The sequence below is a fragment of the Podarcis melisellensis genome (assembly GCF_964234715.1).
Source record: "Podarcis melisellensis genome assembly, chromosome: 12".
Taxonomy (NCBI): Eukaryota; Metazoa; Chordata; class Lepidosauria; order Squamata; family Lacertidae; genus Podarcis; species Podarcis melisellensis.
The window spans coordinates 48,743,343-48,769,613 of record NC_138544.1 but is presented as its reverse complement, the minus strand read 5'-3'; the positions used below and the strand labels follow the sequence as shown (position 1 = coordinate 48,769,613).

The following is a 26,271-nucleotide window of genomic DNA, read 5'->3' as shown; positions in this document are numbered from 1 at the left end:
CATCTGAAGGGCACCTCTGTGAGGAGTGAATTCCACAATCTGGGATTTCCACATAAAAGGCCCTGTCTCCTGGGCCCACCAGCTGTATTTACCTAATCACTGGGCATGCACGTGGGCTTTTGAGGCCGACCTTAATACCCAACTCAGGCTCCTATGCATGTCGGCAGTCCTTCGAACAGCACTTTAAATGCCTGTGCTCTCTTCAGATGGCTCACAGTGGCTGTGGAAATGAGAGGTACATATTGCGTCCCTTTCCAAACACTGCAGGACCCTTACTTGCTGTTGCTATAAACCTCTGTGGCTGGAAGTCTTTCCCTCGTTCCCCTTGGCTCACACAGAAGAACCTTCTTCCAGAAGAGAGCCTTGCGGCTTTGTGTTTCCCCAGTCCATGAAAGTGATGAGCGATTTCACTCTACAACGACCAAGCTCTCTATTCCTTCTCTGTGTCTCCTGCCCACTTCTGCCTGGTTACTGTCCCTATCCAAAATACCTGGGTTGGCCACCTCCACCCTTCTCCTTGTCTCCTCGGGTCCTTTTAACAGTGCTGCACTCCTTCTTGTAAGTGGATAATGTACCCGTTCAACAACTTCATCCTTACTGATATTAGGAGGATCTGATCTTGTTCCCAGGTCAGGCCCTTCCCCCTGTTCATCCATGGGATGCTATTTTCAGGCAGCAATGGCTAGAAATGCCCCTCAGCTGCAAAAGTAGTTTTTCTGGAAGTAGGGGGTGTGGCGTTTGCCCGTTCGTTTGAAAATGTCTGTACAGGGGAGCAAGAAAGGGTTAAAATGTAGACCAATAGGAAAGCTGGAGGCGGAACCTACCTGTTTATAAAAAGCCTTAGCCTGAGGTTTGGGTGTGGGCAGTTGGTTGGTTTTAGTGGGTTGGTTGGTTGGGAAAGGCAGTTGGAAAAGCAGTTGGCAGGCAGTTGGAAATAGAGAGACAGTTAGGGCAGTGGGTTCTTGTGTGAGGGGAGGTAGAAGAGTTAGAGACAGGATAAAAATAAGACTAAGAAGGTAAAGAGTAACAACGTTTTGAATGCAATTAAAGTGTATTTGTGACTGTAATAAACTACACTCTTCTTTGTTAACTTGAGAACCTGACTGAGACTAAGTGATTTACCGGGGAGGACCTGGTTGGTGGCAGCGGATTAGTGGTGTACGGGTCAATAGTACATGAGACGACTGGGGGCTCCGTATGAACGCCACAGGGAGAAATGGGTTCATCAAATCATTGAGTTGGAAGGGACCCCAAGAGTCATCTAATCCAACTTCCTGCAGTGCAGGAATCTCAGCCAAACCATACATGACAGATGGCCATCCAACCTTGGCTTAAAAACCTCCAAGGAAGGAGAATCCACCACTTCCTGAGGGAGTCCATTTCACTTTCAAACAGCTTGCACTGTCAGAAAGTTTTTCCTGATGTTTAGTCGGAATCTCCTTTCTTGTAAGCTCCCTTGAGCTGACAGAGTTTCGTCATTCTGCAGCTCTCCAGGCCATAATGGCAATGCCTTGCATAATACAATAATCCACAGTCAGTTATATAGTGGCAAGAATATGAGCAACTGTAAAATAAGAAATTTTGTGTAGAAATCCATATATCTATATTTATCTATGCATCTGGATGTTGTTATCAATAGATATTACATACTGTAGTAATATTTTCCCGGGATATTCATACATTTGACAGGAATATGGACTTTGCAAACATGGCCTGCTTCTATCCAGTCAGCAGCAACATCACTGGGGCTTGCACATAAGCGGTGCTCACTGGACTGTCCTCACCCAAAGCAAGCTTTGCGTTCAGTCAATTCAAAGCATTTTCCTTGGCGGCTGGTTTCGTACTCTTACATCCATCCAAGCAGGTGACAAAAAATCGGCAATTTGACCTAGCTGTTCAGTGACAACCATTGAGCACAGCCTGCTTTTTGAATAATAAACTCTGCTCAACAACAGATACATAGTTTAACTATTATTCACAGGAATTAACTGGAAAGTAATTTTGAATAATGAATATATGAGAGACAGTTTCCCTTGCAATTGCCACGCATATGATCTGAAAACGCGAAATGGGCTGAATACACAAACTGAGTATTCCTGTTAAACCAAACACACAAATCATCATTATCATCAATTGTCTTGATTTCTTCCAGTTCCAACTGCAATACTTGATTTTTACAGCTAAAGCCCAAAGTTCCCTAGTTCGGCCTTTTCAGGATTAATTAAAGAAAATCAAAATTTTCAGATCTTTAAACAGTCCCTTATGAAATTGGGCTGGCCAGCTCCATTTTTAAAAAGAACTGCCGCTTAATTATATTTGTTTAAAAAATCCTTTCTGCCACTCACATATTAGACAGCACCCATCATACTCAATCATTTAATTTCAGCAAGTACTCATACATACATGTTAAGGATGTATGTTTAGAACTACCTCTTGTATTTTGGACAATACTTGTCAAAACTTGATTGTTTTATACCTAAACATTAAAGACAGCAATTCTCATATACAATAAGTTCATTTCATCTATCTATCTAGATATCTAGAAATACACATCCACAAAATATAAGAATCCATATTTAGAATTACGTCTTGTTCTTTGGACAATGCCTTTTGATAACTTACTTTTAATAAACTTGAACATTAAGGCAAGTAGTATTACTGTTGTCTACAGATTTCTCATTTGACTGAAAGATGCTTCTTCTACCCTTTTTTTTGTTGAACTACATCTGACTTTTATCATCAGCATCCACCAAAGGGATTTTAAAAAAAAATGTTATTCTCAACTTTGATGGTTTAATCCCTTACTTTTAGAAATCACTGTGATTTAAAACATTATACTGTTTTTATAGACACTATTTTTTAAAAATGTATTTTTATTAAAGATTTCCTTGATTTACAAAAGTATGTGCAATGTCTCTCTCTCGTATTTTTTCCATGTAACATTTTTACAAACCAGTTTCATTTGTTGAGACATTAGGAAGAAAATGGGGAAAGAGGTGGAGGGGGGGAAGATGGGTGGGGGTGGGGTCGGGTGGCGATGTTTCTATTTTACGTAATATATGTAGGGTTTGGTGTCAGCGTTGCTTGTGCAGGTTCTCTGCTGTTCACTTGTGTTCCTTTGGTGGTGAGAGAGGTTGGGTTTGGCCTAGGGTGTGGTTGTTCATTTGTGGTTGGCTGTGGTGGTTTTATAGACACTCTTATGGGTTGTTACAGTTCCATGGATAATATGGAAAATGCTTCCACCATGAGCATGATCAACACCATTCTCTCACCCACAGAATCTCTATGCTGATTTTTATCAGTACAGAATTTGGCCTGGAGTTGCAAATCTCATTCCTATAGATTTTATATACTTCTGTCTTTGCTTCCCCCCCAACCCCACCATCAGCCCGGCACTGCAAAACACAATGAAATACGGTAGATTCCACTGATTTTAATAGAACTTGCCTCCATAGATGCGGGCTTAGGATCACAACCTTGCAACACAGTCAATGGGACTTACTTTAATTGTTTAGGACTGGAGTGCCCTCCTTGCAGATCCAGCAACAAGAGGAGATCCCCTAATGTACAAAATAGCTAAAGCCTTTGATGCCCGGAGACAAGATTAATCCAGTCCATGTTTCCCAACATGTTTTGAACTCTGAGTTCATCAGAAGAAAAACTTATCATGAAAATAAACTGTATAATTGCTAGAAAGTTTAGCAACTTTGTGCTGCAGTACTTCACTGAATAAGTCTTCTGTATATCCATATATGTCTTTTGCTCTTTTGGCCACTCTTATCCAGCCATAATTTCTTAATGCATTAAAAAAAAAGGAAAAGGAAAAGGAAATGCCAGGTTGTTATGGAGCCAATTTAATAGTTAATATTTAGATTTCCATTTACAAACCACGACTGATGCATTTACTGATTTTGGAAATCGTGTTATCAGTCAATCAGGGAGCTGTGAATGGCACTCTCCAATGACTGCCATTCAAGTGCCAGTCTCAGCCTTTTGCTTCCTTATTGCGGTGACCGTCTGCTGCACCTTCCTTCCCGCTGCTCAGGCTCAAAAATTAGATTGGACACAATGGTTTTCTAAAGGTAGCCATTGCACTGAACTAACTCTGGTCCTTCTCGAAAATTTGACTCTTTGTGGACTCCTGCATATCTTGCTAATATTATTCATGCTCATTTTAGACACATTTAGCCATGTCACAAATTGTTTGATGTGCTTTGAAACTGATGGCCAAGAAGAGCTTCTGCTGGCAGAGATCGCTTGGGCTCCAACGACCTGAATGGAGTTCTGCTATTTTACAACTAGAGCTGGCCACGTAAGCCCAGTCGAGTCCTCGCTATAGTTCTGCTTTGTCATCTCACCAGCCTAGTGTTCCTGGAGCTTTTCATCTTAAAGCTTTGCCCTGCACTCCCCCCACCTCCCCGTCACTGGCCTGCTTTTATGCCACTACAGTTTGCCGGAACATTTGTTCATACTCAATAGCCAAACATTAGGAATGCTGAGATTCTTTCCTTCTTGTCAGGACAATTGTTTAGACTGTTTGCCACTTAACGCTCTGATGATCTCTCTCTCTCTCCCTCTCCTCTCTGTGCTGCCTATAATTCCTCCTTTCCCCTCTTAGCCCTTCAACTCTTCCTCATTGGCTGAGTCACCCACCAACTCCCTCTTTTGACTTACTCTTTGGTGAGACTATCCTCTGCATTTGCTGCAGTTTTCTTGCCATTTGGTGTGTGTGTATGTTTTCCCCCTTGTCGTTTTTCTGCTTGGTGGTGTTTGGAGCATTGCCGTCGAGAGCTGGTGTCGTACTATGGGTTACCTCATTATTGACTTCCAGTCCTCCTGGACTTCTATTTTATTTCATCTCAGCATTGGCACCATATGGCAGCTATGGCAACTGAATATATCACTGTATTCACTTTCTGGTTCTGGTCTGAATTGCTGAAGGGCTCCACTCCCTGGCCTGGAAAAAAATGTAGCTGTAGCTTATGTAAGAGGAGCCAAGCCAGAACTATGGAGAGACTAAATTCACACTTGCATTTTATTTCTCAGACACATAATATGGAAACCCAAGAAACAAATCTATTTCCCAAGAATTCTGAGAGTACATACCAAGAAATGGAGGCCTGGTAATGAAATAAAAAATGAACCCCACTATGCCTGCATGCCTATCTGTTGATCTATCATCTATCTATCTATCTATCTATCTATCTATCTATCTATCTATCATCTATCTGTCTATCTATCTATCTATCATCTATCTATCATCTATCATCAATCTATCATCATCATCATCATCTATCTATCTATATATCTATCTATCTATCATCTATCTATCTATCTATCTATCTATCTATCTATCTATCATCATCATCTATCTATCTATCATCTATCTATCTCTATCATAATCTATCATACTTTATTGACTTTGAACTCAACATTTGTTGTTGGAAAAGCTCTGTTCTATAAATCTCATGGCCTACCTAAGTCAACTCACATTCTTATAATAAATAGAATCCCTTATTCTACATCTCTACTATCATAACAGATAAGGCATTTTGTTAACATAGGGGAGCTGTGAAGTGCCAATGTGGATGTGAGGTGGATTAATTTCAGAGTGTTTGTCCTTACTTATACAGAGACAGAGATGCCCAAGTTGTTTCTACCATATGGAAGATCACACACACCACCTCTTGTATTTGATCACAGGTCATAGTATCACACTTAACAGAAATTAAAATGTTGTACACACCAGATTCATGGTGATCAGGTTTTCGAACTGTTACAAGTTCTGATGGCCTGTGGAGTATGTGCCTTGTGGCAAAATGGTGCATTTGGAACCAGTTTTCTTTCAAGCCTTGCAATCATGCAGAAAGATGTCACCAGCTATTTTCAAATAAATCTCTTAGGCTGCAGTCATATTGCAGACTTATTGAAGAGTAAGTCCCCACTGCTTATATGGGAATAGACATTGTTTTTTTACATGAGGGAATACGAAGCCTCATCACTCTCAGGGGATCATGCTATTCATCAGCTGGCTGCCCTATCTTTTGAAATTTTAAAGATTTTTTTTAAAAGAAAAAAAAGCACGAAACCCTTGGACTGCTTCATAAATACTTTTTATGATTTAAGAAATGTGTGTTTTTATGTTTTTAAATGATTTTCCATTAAAAAAATCTACCCAGAAATGGGAAAAGACATTTGTATTCCCATGTTCACATGGATCTGGAATGGACTGGACTTTGATGGGTCCATCCATACCTAGTCTGGGTCCTAACCCTTTCCCCACCTCTACAATATCCTTTTTGACGTATGGCACCCAGAACGGCCCACTATATTCCACCATATACAGTATTTGTGTCATGACATGATATTGGCAGTTTTATTTTCATTCCCCTTCCCAGTGATCCCCAACATGGGGTTCAGTATTCCTCCCCCCACAACTGCACTCCTGCCCCAGAGTCAACGTTTTCACTGAGCTATATACTGTGACCCCAAGATCTATTTCCTGGTCAGTCCACGCGAAGCGTATAATTCTTATTTTTGCACCAATGCTTATTTTGACTTAAATTTGCTGTTTTAATGCCCCTTCCCTTAGTTTTGAGAGATACCTTTAGAATTCTTCAGCATTCCTTTTTGTTTTTAACCACCCTGAACAATTCGGTGTCATCAATCACCCTCAGCTCCCCAGAGGAAGGACCAAATGCAAATAATGTTCATTTCAACAAGTGCAGCCTGCCAAGACCTTACTATCTTCACAGCTCTAGACATTGCAGAAGCACTGCAGCTGAAAGATGTGCTCTCTAATTTCACTGTCTATGGAGCTACACTATCCATGGAACTCCACTGAATTGGACTTCTTCATCCTCAGTGAAGGGCTGGGCCAATGATCGTCTACAACAAAATTTGTCTAGAGATCCAGATAGCCTATATCTATGTAGCTCCATTTATTGCAAATAAATGGGGAAAGGGACATTGAAGTTGCATATTGCTCACTTCAAACTAATAACCTGTTTGTCATTATGGCAATAAAGTTTCATTTAGGACAAAAAGCAAATCGAAGCTTAGAAGCTGAGAAATGCACAAGGCCTGGGAAGCTGCTTATTTAATTTTCATCCAAGTGTTATGGCACCACCAGGCAATTCTGGCTGTAGCAAAATTTAGGTCCAATTTCCCCCTAAGGCAGAACATATCAGTGAATACAGAGCTGAAGGCTGAAGTCAAACTGAATGCAGAGTTCTTGTGGCTTATTCTCCGTCTCAGAGTTCACTGGCAGATGTTGCAAGAAGTCTAAACAGCCTATCGCATTAACACTGCCCTCAAATGCTCTCTGTCCTGCAGGGACAGGTGTATATCTTGACATCCAATATGGGCCACTGCAACTTCAAGGCATCCCATGAAGGGCAAGCATGGATCTATAGGGTATTCAATTATAGGAAAAGACTTTCTCCAGGCTGCGAGCCCAAATGAATCTTGCGGTTTAGTTTGTATGAGGAGCTGCTAGGGGCAGAACTGGAAAACCGCACCTCTGTGGGTAGCTGCCCAGAGCTACTGTTTAGAGCAGAAGGCTCATCAATATGGTGCCCTCTGGATGTTGTTGGACTACCTGTCACCAGTGGCCTCCAACCATGGCTAATGGTTAGGGATGTTAGAGTTTAGCAACATTTGAAGGGCTACAGACAGACGCCTACCTAGAGTCCCTTACACCCTTGGCAAGAAGCTGTATTGGTGCCGTCCCGAAAAACATCACTTTACCAAAGTGAGAGAAAGACAGCAAGCTTCTCCCACATTTGATCTTGCCATAACATCAACAGCTCATCACCACACACATATACATTCCATAGTCTGAAAAGTGATTTTTTTTTGGGGGGGGAGCCTCCTCCCCCAGTGGAGGTCGATTTTGCCAACCCCTAGCTACACCTCTGGCAACAGGTTTCCCCTTCCTGGATTATATATTCATGTTCGAGTTGATGTGGCCACCTATTGGCAGCCAAGTGAACTGCAACATGATAACATACATTGTTAATGTATATAGGAAGATAGATGTTTCACCTACCTTTCTGGTTATATCACAATTTATAATATCTGGTGAAGCTGTTGCTTAGCCATTTCATTTCAGAGCCATGCAATTTAAAGTTTTCTACAACTCCAGAAACATGGTCAAGATTAAAACTTTCCTTGTTGGGCAGAATAGCTGCCATAAAGATGAATGTATTGCCGAAAATGCTATTTTTGTTTCAGTCCCTCCAGGTCGTGGATAAGGTGGAATGTTTTGGAAAATGGCAGAGGGATTTGTCCAAATTTGTCTGGCAGGGCAAAAAGCCCCGAATAAAGTTTAAAATACTAACAGATGCGAAAGAAAGAGGGGGGTTTGCCCTGCCGGACTTGAGGTTATATTACGAAGCTGCAGCCCTCTGCTGGTTGAAGGATTGGATCTTATTGGAGAACACCGATGTCCTTGACCTGGAGGGATTTGATAATGCTTTTGGGTGGCATGCATATTTGTGGTATGACAAGGTTAAAGTTCATAAATCGTTCAAAAACCATATTGTCAGAAGGGCAATTTTCATGGTCTGGTCAAAATATAAAGACTTATTGGAGAGTAAAACTCCGAGGTGGCTCTCACCGATGGAGGCCAAAGCACGTAAAAGACTCAATATGGAGGCCCACTGGCCTAAATATTGGGAAATAATTGAAAAAATTGGAGATAAATGGAGGTTACAGAGTATGGAAAAGTTAAAAAACAAGGTGCGAGATTGGTTGCATTATGCTCAAATTCAGGAAGTTTTTAAAGCAGACAAAAAAGTGGGTTTTCAGGAGGAAAAATCGAAACTAGAAACAGAGTTGCTTGAGCCAAAATCCAAGCTAATTTCGAGAATGTATAACTTGCTGCTTAAATGGAACACACAGGATGAGATTGTCAAATCCTCTATGATAAAGTGGGCACAGGATTTGGGGCATAACATTATGTTTGAAGACTGGGAAAGGTTATGGAACACCGGAATGAAATTCACGGCATGTACTGCCTTGAAGGAAAACATTATGAAAATGATATACCGGTGGTACATGACCCCAGTCAAGCTTGCAAAGATATATCACCTGTCTGACAATAAATGCTGGAAATGTAAGGAAGAGGAAGGGACATTTTTACACCTCTGGTGGACCTGCCCGAAAGTGAAGGCCTTCTGGGAAATGATACATAATGAACTAAAAAAGGTGCTGAGATTCACCTTACCTAAGAAACCGGAGGCCTTCCTTCTGGGCATGGTAGACCAGAGGATGGTCAAGAAAGATAGAATTTTCTTTATGTACGCTACTACAGCAGCGAGGATTCTGTTGGCAAAGCACTGGAAGACACAAAATTTACCCACATTGGAAGAATGGCAGACGCAGCTGATGGACTATATGGAGTTGGCTGAAATGACTGGCAGAATTCGAGACTCGGGAGAAGAAGAAACGGAGGAAGTTTGGAAAAATTTTAAGGACTATTTGAAAAAGCATTATAAGTTGTATGAATGTTAAAAAATGCTCCTTTCTAGGAAGGTATAGCTTCAGTATCGGCAAATTTCTGAATTGATAAATAAGACACTATAAGACAGAAGTGAGGTAACGAAATATTTTTATTGTGTGGAAATTAAAAATTAATGCAATTGTATCGAAATGTTTACATCAGATAACACGATAAAATGGAAGATATATTGTTATGTACAAAACAAGTCAACAAATTGCTGAGGTTTTGGTTACACAGGGAATGCAGTGCTCGGGAGATGGGGGAAGTCCATTGGATTCATGGAAATATGTATTTGAAAGTGGAAATTTGTTTATTAAAAACCTAATAAAATATTTATAAAAAATGAAAAAAAAAAAAAATAAAGTTTTCTACAACTCCTTAGTCGTTACATGTTGATATAACAGGTCATCTCATTTCAAGATGGGCGTCAAAGATTTTTGTTTCGTTTTGATGCTTTTTTATTGTTACAGTGAGGGGTTTGTTTGTTTGTTTGTTTTGATCCAGCTTTTGTTTTTCGATCTTCTTCAACAGCCAAGCCAAGATACTCAAAAACATATTGTTAGTTCTATTCATAGCCATCCTGCTACCAGAGACTGGGCTCTGTCGAGATCCTAGCCATGCTCAGTGCTAAGGTTTATTTGCATTTCTGCTTTTTTCAGTCAAAAGAACATGGGAAGAAAGACAAGTCTGACCTGTAGCAGATATGTACCTCTTCTGGCACAGTTCTCTGCAAAAACTGAGAATTTTCCTGCCCCCATACACACATACACATATATTCACACTTTATAAACACTCCAGGGAAGCAGGGGAAAGGTAAAAAAAATGAACAAACCTCATTGTGCTTGGCAGGATGTTATAGACATTCATATTGCCAGATTACAACCATTTCACAATAGCTATAAAAGATCACTGTTAGAATGATTCCAAAATCCATACTATGGCATTATCTTTATTAGACCAATCAAGATATCACAAAATAATGAGCAAGCTTTCCACAATCTTCGGAACCCTCCAGCAGTCTGGGTGTCAAACAAAATAGAAAGTTAGAAGAGAGAGGCAAAACTTAAAGTCTGCCACGAGGTCTGCATTCCTATCAGTTGTAAAATGGAGTGTGTAAAAAGGCAGCAGACATAATAGATTATGCCAGCGGTAGTCAAGGTGGTGCCTTCCAGATGTTGATGGACTATAAATCCCATCATCCCTGACCATTGGCCATGCTGGCTATGGCTGATGGGAGTTGCAGTAGAACCACATCCAAGTTGTAGTAGGCCCACATCCAGAGGTTACACCATTGACCAGCTCTAGATTAGGTTATACCTTGAGATACTGGGATAAAGAAACACACAGTGGCTGATTCTCCAGGTCTCTAGATCTTTCTCCAGCCTTAACTGAAACAGGTTCCTTGCAGTAAAGGTGCTTTGTGTAGCTTGTTTTCTTTGAATTATTACATTACAAGCGGGACCTTACTCTGCATCTAGAACATATTCAAAACATTAGCCACGAGCTACATCTATCTACATCTGTCCTGTAGTTATTTGAGACATGCTACATGTTGGTGCATAAGCCCGCCACCCAGCTTCAAGGTGATTTGAAAACGAAGGCATATTAAGACATCCATGCTCACTCTTTGCATGCTAAATTGTACCACAGGAATGGCTGGAATTCCTCTTTGTAGTCGTGCACAGCTTTACTTGGGAGTAAACTCAACTGAACACAGTGAGATGTATTTACAGGGGTTCATGTGTAGGATCAGTTGCAGGACCAAAATACCAATGATATCGTATGTATACAATAGGGGCTTCTCTGTTCATTCATTTATTTCCATGAATGGCACAAGAGCGACAGGCCGCTCTGTAGCCATGATCTGGCTGCTCTATTCGGAAACGTGCTAGCAAAAGAACTCCCATTTAAATCATGTTGGTAGAAAAGCATCCAAATGAGGTTTGCTCTGCATCGCACCTCTCAACCCCTGAACTCTAAAAATGAAGGGCAAATCTTCTGAATGACGGACAATCACAGACAAAACACCATGAAATAAGGGACACAATGAGAGACATCAAAGTTTCTCCAAACAATGAAAGAAAGCAAAACTTTGTGATGAGCTAGATGGCGATACTTAGAGTAAGAGAGAGCTCCACTGATAGTTTATGGAGCAAGGAATGTCTGCTTTATGGGAGAACACAGATATGAGGGCTGAAGCCTTTCATAGATTTGTTAGATTAATTGGCTACAATTTTAACTGGTAAATTGCTGAGGCTGAAGGGCATACAGTGGTACCTCGTGTTACATATGCTTCAGGTTACAGACTCCGCTAACCCAGAAATATTGCTTCAGGTTAAGAACTTTGCTTCAGGATGAGAACAGAAATTGTGCTCCGGCGGCGTGGCAGCAGCAGGAGGCCCCATTAGCTAAAGTGGTTCTTCAGGTTAAGAACAGTTTCAGGTTAAGTACAGACCTCCAGAACAAATTAAGTACTTAACCCGAGTACTTGTATTTGTTTTTGAAGTTTTTGAGCCTGGGTATTACTATCATGAGGCATTAGAAGTGAATCTGGCTTCTAGGGAGGGCGGGATATAAATAAAATTTATTATTATTATTATTATTATTATTATTATTATTATTATTATTATTATTATTATTCCTAAGCTCACTATGCCCCATTGAATTCTGTGGGGCCTACTTCTGAGTACTTAAGAGTGTGCATGCCATGCACAGGAGCTATCTCATACGTTCACACCACTCTAAAGTACCAAGTGAATTTGCCTTATGTTTTCTAGTCAGGCTGAAGCTGGTTTGAGAAAAAACTGCATCAAACACCAGAAATTGTAAAGGAACTACAGGATTGTTATGGTTTGCATCAGACGTGTGAATGTGGCTGCGAAAACTACCAGTGGGAATGCACTAGATGTGGAGCAATGTGAACATACTCTAGGTCATCTACTGACCAGACAAAAGGCCTGCCAGAATGTATTTTTAAAAAAAAAAATTCAGCAAGCAGTGAAATGCCATTAGGAAGGAGGGGGTGCTGATGGATCTCTTTGTTCAATCAATCACTTCTCTTTCTCAGCTAGGCCCAAAAAGTATCCTGAGAACAAAGTGCCTATTATTACCTCTCTAAATACAGCACATGAGTTCTCAGTATTGTGGTTCACCTGATTTATTTGGCCTTTGCTGCAGACCTGAGCTGCGGCCCCTCATAGTGGCCTTATAGCTTGTGCAATGGGCACACTGGTGCGAGCTCACGGCTGGTCAATGGGTAAGAGAAGGCAGCCAGCCCAAGACTACTTGGGACCTGAGGCAAAAGACCATGTATTTCTTTTTTTATTATTATAGAATATTTATTAAAGTTTTCAATAGTAATACAATAAAAATCAAAAAGAAAAAAGAAAAAATAACAAAAATACAAAAATACTTTCCCCCTTCTCATTTTGACTCTCCAGCTTCATATTTGTCTAAACTAACCATCCCAAAATACAGACGTGCCTTTACATTGGCTAGATGGGATGTTCTTCCCTCTGCTGTACTCGAAGGTCGTTACCAAAAGACTCCATTTGAAAAACGACTCTGCCCATGTGGAGATGGTAACACGGAAACAGTGTCCCACGTCCTTCTATCCTGCCCCCTTTACAAAGACCTAAGGAATGAGATTATTACTCCACTCATTCTCTCCAACCCCGGCCGTTCACCAGACATTACACTGTATTTTCTATTATCTGATACGGATAGTCAGATAACAGAGAAGGTCGCGAGGTACATCGAGAGAGCTGCGAAATTGAGGGCCACCATCTGAGTGACAGACTTGTTCATCTGACGGACCTCCTTTTGCCTGTTCTTTTCTTCCTTTTATCCCTATTTTCACTTTTAACTCTTGTATAGCTGTGGCCTGTTGGCTTTGCTAATAAAGTTTTGATTGATTGATTGACAAAAATGAAAATAATTAAAAACACAGAGTTTCCATTGCTTATTTGCCATTAACTTATTTTCCGGACCTCCTCATACCTCCCTTTTTTGTATTCCAGTTCAAATTGTTAGTTCAGCAAATCCTTATCAATAAATTTTTACCTATTTCTAAACCTTTTTTTCCATATTCTCTTAAAGCATTACAGCTGGAAACCACTTAGTTTCTATCCGACATCATTCTAACATTCATTAATTTTGCAATATTTCTGTAAATAGTCTTTAAATTTCTTCCAGTCTTCTTCTGCCGACTCTTCTCCCTGGTCTCGGATTCTGCCAGTCATTTCTGCCAATCCCATATAGTCCATCACCTTCATCTGCCATTCTTCCAGAGTGGGTAGATCTTGTGTCTTCCAGTACTTTGCAATGAGTATTCTTGCTGCTGTTGTAGCATACATAAAGAAAGTTCTATCCTTCTTTGAAGGAAGAAGGAAGACTATGTATTTCTTGCCCCTCTTCCTTCTACACTGACAACAACACATGCACATTGTCTACTGGAAAGCATGCCTTGGTATGGTGGCTTCTCTGTCTGCTCACACTCAGTCAGGGACTTTTCCCATTGGCACTTCCTGTGTTCGGAGAAGGCAATTAGTTGAGACAGCTTGGCCTTTTGCCATTGGGGCATCAGATCAGCAAGTGTGTCAGCTCAGGGGGAACGGGCAGCAATTGTGTGTGTGAGAGAGAATAATTAGAAATACATACCCTCCAATATTTCTCCGATGAAAATAGGGATGTCCCATGCCACAATGATAATTTTATTATTTATACCTCACCCAACTTACTGGGTTGCCCCAGCCACTCTGGGCAGCTTCCAACACATATAAAAAACATAATAAAATATTAAACAGTAAAAAAGCTTCCCTATACAGGATTGCCTTCAGATGGCTTGGGGGTCGGATAACTCCATACCGTCCAACATTTCTCCGATGAAAACAGGGACACCCTAAGGAAAAGTGGGGCATTCTGGGATCAAATCAGAAACCAGGACGGCTTCTCTAATTCCGGGATGTCCCTGGAAAATAGGGACACTTGGTGGTCTGGAAATAGCTCTGGCAGGACAGTCATCTCTACCCAGAATCTTCAGCCTGAGGTAGCTGCCTCATTCTGCCTAATGGTAGGGTTCGGCCTGGATGGAACAAGCCAGAAGAGCTAGTTGTGTGTTTACTTTCGAAGAGGAAGAAGCTGCAATGCTGAACTGAATAGTAAGTTTTACTTTTGGTCTCGAAACTGGTGAGTTTCAGAAAATCCATCTGAAAATGTATTATATGGAAATATTCAGTTTTTTAAAAAACAAAAACCTGCTCAGGAACACCATTGTTTCCCCCCAGCTGTTGCTTCTTTGGGACAATTTTCTTACATGGATATAATCTTAGTCAGGAATCTCAGAGTGAAATGACAACACCATATATAAGATGGCATCAACAGTAGTCTCTCAGACCCTTCAAGTGTCCCTATTTTCCAGTGACAGTCCCGGATTTACAGAAGCCGCTCCAGTTTCTGATTTCTGATCCCAGAATGTCCCTCTTTTTCTTATGACGTCTGTAATTTCATCAGAGAAATGTTGCAGGGTATGGTGTTATGCAACCCCCAAGCCAAGGAGATAAGTAACTCTACAACCTTTAGAAGACATCTGTTGGAGGGTATGGAGTTATCCGACCCCTGAGCTGTCTGAAGGAAATCCTGTACAGGGCAATTTTTTTTGTTTTTTATATATGTTGGAAGCCACCCAGTCAGATGGGCTGAATATCAATAAAATTATTATTAATGATAATAATAATAATAATAATAATAATAATAATAATAATAATAATAATAGGACATCCCTATTTTCATCTGAGAAATGTTGGAGGGAATAGTCTCTCTCTCTTTTTCTACACACACACACACACACACACACACACACACACACACACACCTGGCTACATAGTGGCACCCACCCTGTGGAAGGCCCTCCCATCAGATGTCAAAGAGATAAACAACTACCTGACATTTAGAAGACATCTGAAGGCAGCCCTCTTTAGGGAAGTTTTTAATGTGTGACATTTTAATGTATTATTAATCTTTGTTGGAAGCTGCCCAGAGTGGCTGGGGAAACCCAGCCAGATGGGCGGGGTACAAATAATAATAATAATAATAATAATAATAATTATTATTAATGAAGTCCCTGAGGGCAAAAAAGAGCAATCGAGAATGAGGATAAAGTGATTTCAATTTAAACCCAGGAGTCATCCTTTGTAAGGGGTGTCAAATGTTGCCAACCATGGAAGACGTTTTTCAACACCCTTCACCATTAACCCCCCAAAATAACAACAGCCCCTTAGAGTAGCTATGCTTCAGTCTGATACAAAGTCCAAATTATTGGCAACTGATCCTTTATTATGTCCCAAAGTTCTTAATATCCTCACTTATCTTCTTGATAAAATTAGGAAGCTGTAAAAAATAGTAATAAATCTAAGAAATATTGCCTTCCTGGATTTTTTTCTCCCTTTCCTTCCTTCACTAATTTGTGTGTCACCTCCAGGTTTGCTATAATTCTTTATTGGATGTTCTTCCAGTATGTACTTAAAATAAATAAATCTCCAGCACGTTCAGAATACTGGCAACGTGGTTGGCTAGTAATATCAAATGTCACCCGACTATGGGATGTATTCTCGTTCTTGCTCCTCTCCCACTAAGCTGGCTCCTCGTAAAGTTTGAAACCAATATTAATATTTAACTTTTAACGCACACAATCTTTCAGGGTCTCAGCCTGACTTAATTAGCTGACATTTAGTTCCCAATATTTCACTGCACGCTCTTTAGAGTCCTTGGGTACTAGTTTATTAACATTCCCTACAGTAGAGTGGAGAAGGCGGTTTCTAGCTTCTTTATCAATTGTTCCTAAAGGCAAAAGAATTCATTGTTGAATGCCATTAGATGGGCCTAGCCTCCAAATATGTTTGCAGGCACAGGGAAGAAGACCCCTGCTTTTCCATTTCATTTAAATGAGCTTTGTGAATTGCTCTCTCATTCTCTTTTTGCTGCCTTTTCCTTGGTGCAAAGCCTCGGTAAAATATGCCTCCAAAAAGCGCCGCCCTTACCTTTATTGTAAAAATACATAAAAGGTGGTTCTGCCATTAATCAGGATCCTTGCAGCAATGTGTGGTGTGAATCCCTCGTAAGCAGGGTAGCTCAATACTTAGGTCTGTGCTTCCTCGCCTTAGGTAATTTGACCTTGCTCTTTAAAACAAAAAACAAAAACAAAACCCAACCTCTGGAAAGGGCAGCTGAAGATGTATCTGGGTTTGGTTTTGAATGTATATTTGGGCAATGCAGATGAGTAGCTGGGTTTGGGGTCCCTTTCGGTTCCCCTCCTAAGTGATTAGGCCGGATTTGTAAGCTATACTTTATATCCTAGCAGAATAATGCAATCTTGAACCATGCTTGGCATTCCTACTCCAGTGTGATAAATAAAAGGTGCCATATTTTTTGCACCAGACCACAAGACGCACCTAGTTTTTGGAGGAGGAAAACAAGGGAAAAAATATTCTGAATCTCAGAAGTCAGAACAGCAAGAGGGATCGCTGCACAGTGAAAGCAGCAATCCCTCTTGCTGTTCTGGCTTCTGGGATAGCTGCGCAGCCTGCATTCGCTCCATAAGACGCACACACATTTCCCCTTACTTTTTAGGAGGGAAAAAGTGAGTCTTATAGAGCAAAAAAAAATACGGTAAATCAAATGACCTCCTCTCCACCCCAGCTCCGGGCCCCAACGATCGACTTTCCTTGTCTTGCAGGACAGTCTTGGGCACTCAAGAGCCAGGAGCTGAATAAAGGTACTTTGTGCGGCAGGCTTGTGATCTGTGATGTCAAATGTCCATCCACTGGGCATCTCACCCTGGTACTTCCCAAATTAGCTGCGGCTCAGTTTGTGGAGCCTGCTACCACGAGTTGAGTGCACAATGGGTGACTTTCTGTGCAGCACCACAGAAAACACTGCTGTGGGCACTGATCTCTCTCTCTCTCTCTCTCTCTCTCTCACACACACACACACACACACACACACACACACACACACACACACACACACTGTATACACCTGAATAGATATATAGATACCATTGTGCTAACACAGAAACCCTGCAACATTCTGCAACATGAGACTCTCAGCTGTGGTATTTCCAAGGTCAGGACTGGAGTTTCTCAGTGCAATCCTATGCCTGTTTACTTGGATGCAAATCCCACTGCCTGAAATGGGGTTTAGGGCTACCGCTTCAGTGTGCCACACACAGCTCCCTTCTCCTATCTAAAATCACCAGAAGCAGAATGATTTCTGCAACCCTGGAGACCTGTTTACTCAGAAGTAAGGCCCACGGGGCTTCCTCCCGGGTAGCTGTGCATGTTGAATCCTGTTTTTCTTTGCACAGGATACGGTCTTCCTTGTCACATAGGTTTCTTTTCTTTTTCAACGCCTAAGCGCACGCAGGCCTGGGTTTACCCTTCAGCAGTAGCATATCAGCCCCGACAGAGTTGTGTTAGAGATCTACATTTGATATCCAGCAACTGAATAACTTTAGCTCTAATTATCTAGTTAAGCTACCATAACAAAACATGCTGTATATGGTTGTGTTCAGTATAATTACAGAGTATTTCACAAGAAGTGCGATTAATAGTATTTCATTACATTTCGATGCGGCTTCCCTAATTTGCAATGAACTTAATGCGTGCAGGATGTCTCCTGTATGAGTTAATATTCTACCTATCGTATGTTGGTCCACTGAATGTGTGTGTGTGTGTGCATGAGAGAGAGAGAGAGAGAGAGAGAGAGAGAGAGAGAGAGCGCTCACCGGGAGACAAATATGAGTAGAAAAAAAAGACTTGTTATTGAACTATCTTGTTTTTAGGGCTTATCTTAGTAAATAAAGTATTGATCTTTTCCATTGGGGACTCTTGGTTCAATTCCACTATCCGTCCCTCAGTGATATGTAGTGGTGGCAACTCATTCCTAGCAAACAGTATCAATCCACATTAAATATAATATCAGTCACAGCAACCTGAGCTCTATGCCTGATAGACCTGATGCGGAAAATGAAATCAACCATTAAAAAAATAAGTGTATAATTCTAACGCTGGTGCCATCTTTGTTTTGAAGGAAAACGGAGACTGGGAATGTGGCCGCTGCAAATGCATGCTGCTCCTTTGAGTTTAGCAGAATGACGGCCCTTGTTACATCATCCTCTCTTGCCTTGAACAGTTCTGTTAAAACAACAACATAACAAGGGCCTGGTGGATCAGGCCAAAGACCAATCTAGACCAGCAATCTGTTCTTACAGTGGCAAACCAGACGCCTGTGGGAAGTCGACAAGCAAGCCCTATGCACAAGAGTACTCTACCCTCTTGTAATTTCCAGTAATTGTCTTCAGAGGCAAATGGCCTCCAACAGTGGAGCTAGTAACGGTTGATAGCCTTATTTTCCATTAATTTATTTAATTCTCTTTTAAAGCCAAATGTGGTATCCACCGCTATCTCTAATTTATAAATACGTGCGACACATATTTTGTACAACTAGCTGATTTTTTTCCAGATCATCTTTCTAACATATATTATATTCTCTTGAATTAAATGGACACACATATGTATGCATTAGTAAAATAAATACTGTCAGAGCTCAAAACCATCTTCCTGTTTGCAATAATTATAGTGGATTGCCCTTAAGTACTAATTAAGCAGAAATCTTTCGTAAAGCAATGGTATCTTATGGAACTTAACGCTACGTAAGCCAATCCTGAAAACATTCACTTGCAAGTGAGTAACTGCAACTGTCACAAAGGGAACTTACTTCCAAATAAGTGTATTTATAACCCTGATCCTAAATATATGGACATGAAAGCAAGTCTGCTTCCAAGAAGGGCTGCAATATTCAATGATGACTGAGATTCACCAAGTAATGTTGATACGTCTTTAGCAAGCATTTTATGTTGGTGATGTGTAACTCCCCCCCCCCCCAATTAATGCAGCTTTAAAACAAATGGCTCCAAGATTTTAATTTACTTCTCTATAATGCTATCTGAACAAACATTCATATTTATTTATTTTTTTAAAAATCTTCTCTTGAGATACTCCTAGTAAGAATGCTGCCTGGTGTACTTCTGCCATGGAGTTATATATATTATTTTTAGAAGCTCTAGGCACGTCCAATCAAAGTTTGAAGATGCATGGAAACAGAAGCTCAGTGCTTTTATTTGTAAAAAGTGCGTTATCAAGGTACTAATATTTTGATAACAGTGCCCTGTGTGCCAGCACACAATGAGTACCGTCACACACACAAAAAGCACTGGTTACACTATTTATTTTTGACCTTTTATTTTTGTCCTTCCCTAGTCAGAAAGAAACCTGGTAGCTCTTCTATGCAGAAGCCTTATTAGGGACACAGTTTGTCCAGATTCTTCATGAAGGCAAAATGATGCGAACAAAACAAGCTTCAGTCAACCCTGCCATCAGTTTTGAAAACATGTTTGACAACAAGAGGAGAAGCAAAGAGCACAAGCGTTTCAATCACTCCCCCTCCAAGCTCTCTCCCCCCCCCCCCATTAATGGTATGTTGTTTGGTAGAAATATAATGTGCTGTATAGTGTAATAAAAGGCACTGGTTATCGTTAAGCACCGAGCTATTTTCTAACTATATTTATCTAACAATATTTTTAAGTGTCATATTCACGCTGTTGCAATGGAAGCTTTTGGGTGCTCTTTTGTCCCTCCATCATTTACCTGGTTTAAAAGTCCCAACCTTATTTAAGGCACATGTGAGCCTATACTCATGCCAAGGCTCCCATCACATACCCACTTACCTCGGAGTAAGTCCCATTGAAAGGGCCTTGGTGGACTTGTATAGAATCGCTCTGCAAATTATGCAAACCAATTTGGCTCAGATCTGTGCTGGAGTAACATCGACTGAATCAATGGGTTTGCGATAAGGCCCTTTTATACACTTCAATGTATAAAATTGAAGTCATTTAGTAATGTTTCAAAAGGGGACATGACAAAATTATCTTTAAGACACAACCATCAGTTCTAAAGAGCTGCCCACAAGTTTTTGCCTTCTAACCCAATCAAAACTGCATCAACTTGTCACTGGAGGCCTGGCTTCAGGAAAACATATGGGTCCCGGAGACACAACAAAAAGCAAAGCGAGCGCAGTTAGATTTCCATCCATATCCTGTGAGAGTGCCAGTATAGCATAAAAGATTATTTACTCAATAAACGAAGCATAAACCCAGTGTCAAAGTGCTAAAAGTAGGCGTTCAAGAAAACACAAACAAAAATACTTCAGTCAGATACAGTTTTACTGACAGCTGTAACTGAAATGTTGACGATTACTAGAACAGATGGAAATAGGAGGAAAAAGTAGTGTTTTGAAGTGCTTACACTGTCAATTGGTTAACTTTGTACCAGAAAGTCTGAAAGGACTTTTGATGTGCAGTCATATATACTGGATTTTTCCATAGAGGGGTTTTTTCAACTAAATTTTACTCAAAGTATACCCACTGAAATGAATGTGTGTAAGTTAGTAATGTCAATTAATTATGATGGGTCTACATGGAATATGACTGGCCTTGCATACAACCCTGAATCTTTCCCTTGGCATCTGAATAGTGCATGCAAACACCGGACCTATTTTTCTTCTCTTCTCTTTGAGAGGGTATATATATGATTTCACCATTCCCCAAACTAATTGGGATACTGAGACCACTTCTCACTAATTAAAATAAACTGATGAGATTTGAAGTTGATTATGCCCCCTTTTAATATATATAAAGTATAGATTTTGGGTAAGTTCTTTCCTTATCTTTGCCCTAAAAATCAATAGGATTCCATGAAGTGTGAAGGAAGCAATTTGACCCTTTCCATTTAATTTTCCATCCACCATGAATAGGGACGGAGCTTCCAGCTCTATTTGTCTAAATGAAGCCAACTGGAAACCTCTCTGTTTCATCTTCATATTTGGGGTGTTTGCTAAGCATAATAGTTTCATGTCAAAATGAAAGTCCTCAAACTGACTGGTATATTCACCTTTGTTATTCAACAAACTAGAAACCATACTAATTAGATAAAATGTATTATTTAAATGAAAGAAAGAAATTTAATGTCATTTGCTGAGGTAGACAATAGACTGTTACTACTCAACACAGACAAAGGATGAATATAAAACCGAGGAAAATCTTGTTGATAAAACATGCTGCTAAAAATAATATTTAAGTACCCATTGTGGACCCAGTGATTTCTGTTTATGTGGATGTAGGTGGAGGTTTACAGGCAATCTCCCCGATTCTAAACTTATCTATTTGGAAGTAAGTTCCAGTGACTTTAATGGATTATAATTCCAAGTAATTGGACTTTGGGTTGGGGCTGGTGGCTCTGATGTTGCACAATCCAGTTAAGCTGAGATAGTCAGAACTGAATGTAAGCCAGTGTGGTCATATCCACTGCCATGAGACTAACACATGGGCCTAAGCACATTACTCAGAAGGCTATCCATTGATATCGATGGTGTTGACTTCCAAGTAATATCAGGGTCAGGTTGCCAGTCATTGTAAATCCACCATCTGTGACATGTAAGGATTGTGGAAAGGAACGTAAACCACACAACAAGATATAAAGGGAAAGATATAAAGGGAATTGTTGACTCCACTCAAACAAAATTTAAAAAAATTCACAATGACCAAAAAGCATCAAGAGTTTTCTCCTGGCTGAGATATAACATGTACATTCCTCTCCTAAACAAAAAAAAGTTGTTAAGTTCTGTTGGTTTCAAAAGAACTCATTAATTTTGAAAACAATTAAAATGTGTAATAGTATGAGAGGACAGTTGATGGCTTGAAATAAACCATGTTTAAGCTGGGAATATATAGGTTTTTCATCTTACTAAAGTGTGACATTTTATACATCTTCCTTACTAAAATTTAAATGCCGAACTGTTTCCTTTTAAGTACGCACTGTTTTAGGGATGACCATTTTCTTTTAAATCCCTTTATCAACTGTCTACTAAGTTTATAGGGAATGGATTTTGATTGACTTTCCAGTGGCCTCAAAACAAAACTGTACACAATATATATTTTTGGAAGTTATTTTTCCAATGTGGGAAACTTTATACTTCAAAACCTCATATTTCAAAATATAGACAATATTTTTGCACACTAACCCTTCTATTTAAAACTAAGGGAGGCCAGCATGTGGTTTGATCCATGAGTAGAACAAACTTCAGTAAGAATTTACCAAAAAGTGAAAAAAAGTTTGAGAGCAGCTATAAGTAACAATTACTGAATGAGAGAAGCTTTTATCATTATAAAGTGTTGAAAATCATAAACAAACATATTGTGTGAGTTAGTAATAAAATACCATCCAATCAAAGAAAATTATTAGACGCTGTTTGCTGGTGCAAGAAGCGTCAGGGGCACACTGATATTTCCCCATTTTGAAACAACCTCTTTACAATCTGATTGCAATTTATGGTGATCACATTAAATTCCGCCTTTTCATCATTTGTTTTGAGTGCAAGGAACAGAAGCCTTATGGGCTGGCTGGATTCTACCCCTAAACAAGAGATTCTGCTATTTGATAGACTTTTTGCTCAGTGATCTCTTCCAACACCTAGAGCACCCAAAATGCTGTCAATGGTTTCTACTAAACAAAGTAAGTTTCTTTAAATCAGATCACTTCTAAAGGATGGTATGTTGAGAAAGCTTCTGCCAAAGAGTTGACAGGAACCAGTTGACATTTACTTGAACTGGCACAGTTCTGTTGACTTCAGTGTGACAACACCAGTGTCATTAGCAGTCTAAGATAAGCCCTGAACATCATCATCATCAACATCATCATCATTAAAACTGGTTCATATATTCACAATGACTTGGTAAAACTATCCCAGCTAAAACAAGAGATTAACAATACACAACACCATAATTTTGCTTCAATCCACGTGGGCATCTTCTGCTAAGCAAGAGTTACCATTCTACCAGTGAGCTAACAAATTCTCTTACTACCAGGCATTGGGGTTCTTGAAAAAGAGCACGACTGACACAACAGTCTTGGCAATAATTTTCACCACTGACCATTCTAGTCCCAGTCCAGTGTCCTCAATAATTGGTGCAGATGGCAACTTTAAATTATCAGTATCAAGGTGGATGTCTTTTTTAAAAAAAACACAACAACCCACCATAAACAAAGATAAGGGTTAATGTAAGGCAGAAATTGTAGAGATATTTCACTTGATGTTCTTCATCTGTAACAGCAGCAGACTCCAGTTGTTCTAGAGCTCACCATGCACGTCGGGGTTTGGACAAAGACCTGAACAAGAAAGGACAATGTTCCGTGTCATTAAAGTATTCAACAATTCGATTCTCTTACAATTACAGAACTTTCTCATTTTTTTTCATGCTGCATAATCTCTTGGCCACGACTATGCAATAAATTGCTCGCCAGGGTTACAACTATGTAGAATATGCTAAATCTTGACATACATTTTGATCAAAGAACAATGGCAGGTTATAGGTTTCATAGAAATCTGTCAATGTTACTTTGATAGCAGACTGATCTTTTTGCCTGATTTGGCATGGCGCCATAAAACAGAGCAACCCGGTTTCTATATTGATTGATTCATGTTGGCAAATCTTCGCAACCTTTTTACTTTTGTTATGGGTATATTAATAAATAAACTACTTCTAAAGGTGTGTAGCTCTCTGAAAGTTTTGAGCTTTGAGCAAACAGCAGGTTTGTAGGATGTATCAAAAAACTCTTTTAATTTGATGATGCAATCCTTATTTGAGATGGATTTCCCTCACACCGTTATAAACTCTACAGCATTGTCCCACTCTGTGTTTTCCCACTGCACAAACTTCTTCAAGGAAAATAATTGCCTTGAAATACATATCAAGAAGATACTCCAAGCTTAGAAAATGAAGAGTTTTCTAGATGTGGACATATCAAAGTTATCGAAAAATTATGGCTGCAATCCTAGACACACTTACCTGGGATAGGGAAAGAGATTCTTTTTGGTTCACATTTAAAGGTGAACCTGCCTAAATCTCAGGTTCAAAAAAATAACAATAATACAATAATCGAAACATAGCCATTCCTCGAAATTTGCACTTCTCTGAATTTTGAGATGCAACTGTCCAGCTAAGTCATGTGTACAAAAATGCATATACTAGGGCAAAATGTGCATAAAAATGCATACAGTGAAAATAATGTATAAACGTGCATTATATTAGGGTAAAGTTCTTTGCACAATGTGCATATTAGGAGAAATTCACTGATGAATTTTCATGAGAACTTTTTTAAAAATTGCAAACTGATATGGAAATATAAAGATCTGAACGTAAGACTGGAAAAAGGAAAGCAAAACCAGAATTGAGAGATTCTGGGTATCGGTCCCATTGAACTCAACGGGGCTTGCTTCTGAGTAGGCATGTATAGAGTTGCACTGTGAACCTAATTATTTGGAATATGTCCTATTGTAATTTGGGCCTTTACATCTGAGTAAATATAGTTAAGATGGAGTTCTAAGCCTATTATTTGACAAGAAAACTGGGCCTAGGTTACTTGGCAACAGGTCCTCCAGCGAACTACAGTGGGTAAGTTTGGTTTACTGAAGCAAGCAAATTTCCCCTGTAAGAACTCAAAATAGAAATTTCAGTGTCACACAATAAGTGAATGGTTACCAGTTCAAAAGAAAAGAAATGAAACCAATTACAATGGATTTGTTGCTCTACGAAGGTCTTTCAAGTAGGACCGTAATGTTTGTTCCTGCAAAGCTTGAGTTTGCAGAACCCCACCATACAACAGGTCTATAATTAAACACTGTATTTATTTCCTGGCCATTTCCAAACTGTTTTCCGAAAGGTGAGGGGAGATAATTATGAAACTCCGTAAAGTTTCATTAAAAGATTACACCCATGAAGTGACTACATCTTCTTTGTTTTCTGGTCCCAGAGAATATTACAGTGCAGCGGAAACGCTAACATAATTCAGGTACAAAAACAGAGCTGTATTATTTAGAACTCTGTTGTACTGCTTTGGACTTGGCAAATCATCCTGAAGAGCAACTCTCAGTGAGGACTAGTCACCTGGAAAGCATCAACTTTCAAAGCTCTGCTGTTTGAGGAATAATAGACATGTTGGAATGAGGTAGAGAGAGGGGGAGTGGAAACATCCAGCTTTCGTAGCAGAATTGATGTATTTTTCTACCCTTGTGCAATTCAAAAATGCATGAATGGTTTCTGCTCAAGCTTTCTACATACATAAATATATTCACCTTTGGGATGAGAATGGAAAACTCCAGCCAAAGAGAATAATTTTGCAGAGCTATGAGCATGTGAAGGCGATTATTACAACGGAAGTCTCTATGTTACCTTAATGATAACTTTGGGGGGCAATTGAAATCTAGAGTAGTGTATTATATTGCCGTGGTAAATCTACTGATGAAAGTCCATACCTTAACCTAGAGAATATCCTTGGCCAGTCTCCTAATTTGAATTGCAATAAACAGTGTAATTAGCTTGGCTCCCTGTAAAGGGGTAAACAGGAAAGCAAGGATATGACAAAGGTTGTCGTTTACGTAAATCCATGCCCTTTCATCCACCGCCTTCCCAAAATCTTCTAGACTGTGATACATAAAGGGACAACTACTCATTGCAAGATAAGATCATAAGGTCCTATAAGATCATTGGTCCCGTGGCAAATCTCAGCTTCCAGCTTACGAAAAAAGAAAAAAAAGTATTAATCTGAGAAACAGCTCCCAGTTGCTTAAGCAGAAAGTAAAGGCAGACCAAAAGA

At 39.8% G+C, this 26,271-nt stretch overlaps 1 protein-coding gene and 3 long non-coding RNA genes across 9 annotated transcripts in view; 2 read left to right on the top strand and 2 right to left on the bottom strand.

Moving 5' to 3' along the window:
• The window catches only part of LOC309353406, a 95,779-nt gene extending 94,676 nt beyond the window's left edge, over nucleotides 1-1,103 (bottom strand). For all 3 annotated transcript variants that reach the window (XR_014161810.1, XR_014161811.1, XR_014161812.1), the window contains exon 1: nucleotides 277-1,103. This is a non-coding gene — a long non-coding RNA (uncharacterized lncRNA). The remainder of the gene's footprint in view (nucleotides 1-276) is intronic.
• On the top strand, nucleotides 936-1,954 carry LOC309353432. Its single transcript, XR_014161845.1, has 2 exons — nucleotides 936-1,016; nucleotides 1,097-1,954. It is a non-coding gene; the product is annotated as an uncharacterized lncRNA (long non-coding RNA).
• Nucleotides 1,955-15,634: 13,680 nt separating this feature from the next.
• LOC309353433 lies at nucleotides 15,635-20,095 on the top strand. 2 transcript variants are annotated; one of them, XR_014161846.1, is made up of 3 exons: nucleotides 15,635-16,904; nucleotides 17,157-17,341; nucleotides 19,822-20,095. It is a non-coding gene; the product is annotated as an uncharacterized lncRNA (long non-coding RNA). The 2 variants fall into 2 exon arrangements; XR_014161847.1 differs by lacking the exon at nucleotides 19,822-20,095 and adding an exon at nucleotides 18,593-18,930.
• Nucleotides 20,096-20,765: 670 nt separating this feature from the next.
• The window catches only part of CNPY1 (canopy FGF signaling regulator 1), a 60,799-nt gene continuing 55,293 nt past the window's right edge, over nucleotides 20,766-26,271 (bottom strand). For all 3 annotated transcript variants that reach the window (XM_081882748.1, XM_081882749.1, XM_081882750.1), the window contains one exon: nucleotides 20,766-23,784. In XM_081882748.1, the coding sequence (XP_081738874.1) occupies nucleotides 23,747-23,784 (38 nt within the window). In that variant the 3' untranslated portion in view covers nucleotides 20,766-23,746. The remainder of the gene's footprint in view (nucleotides 23,785-26,271) is intronic.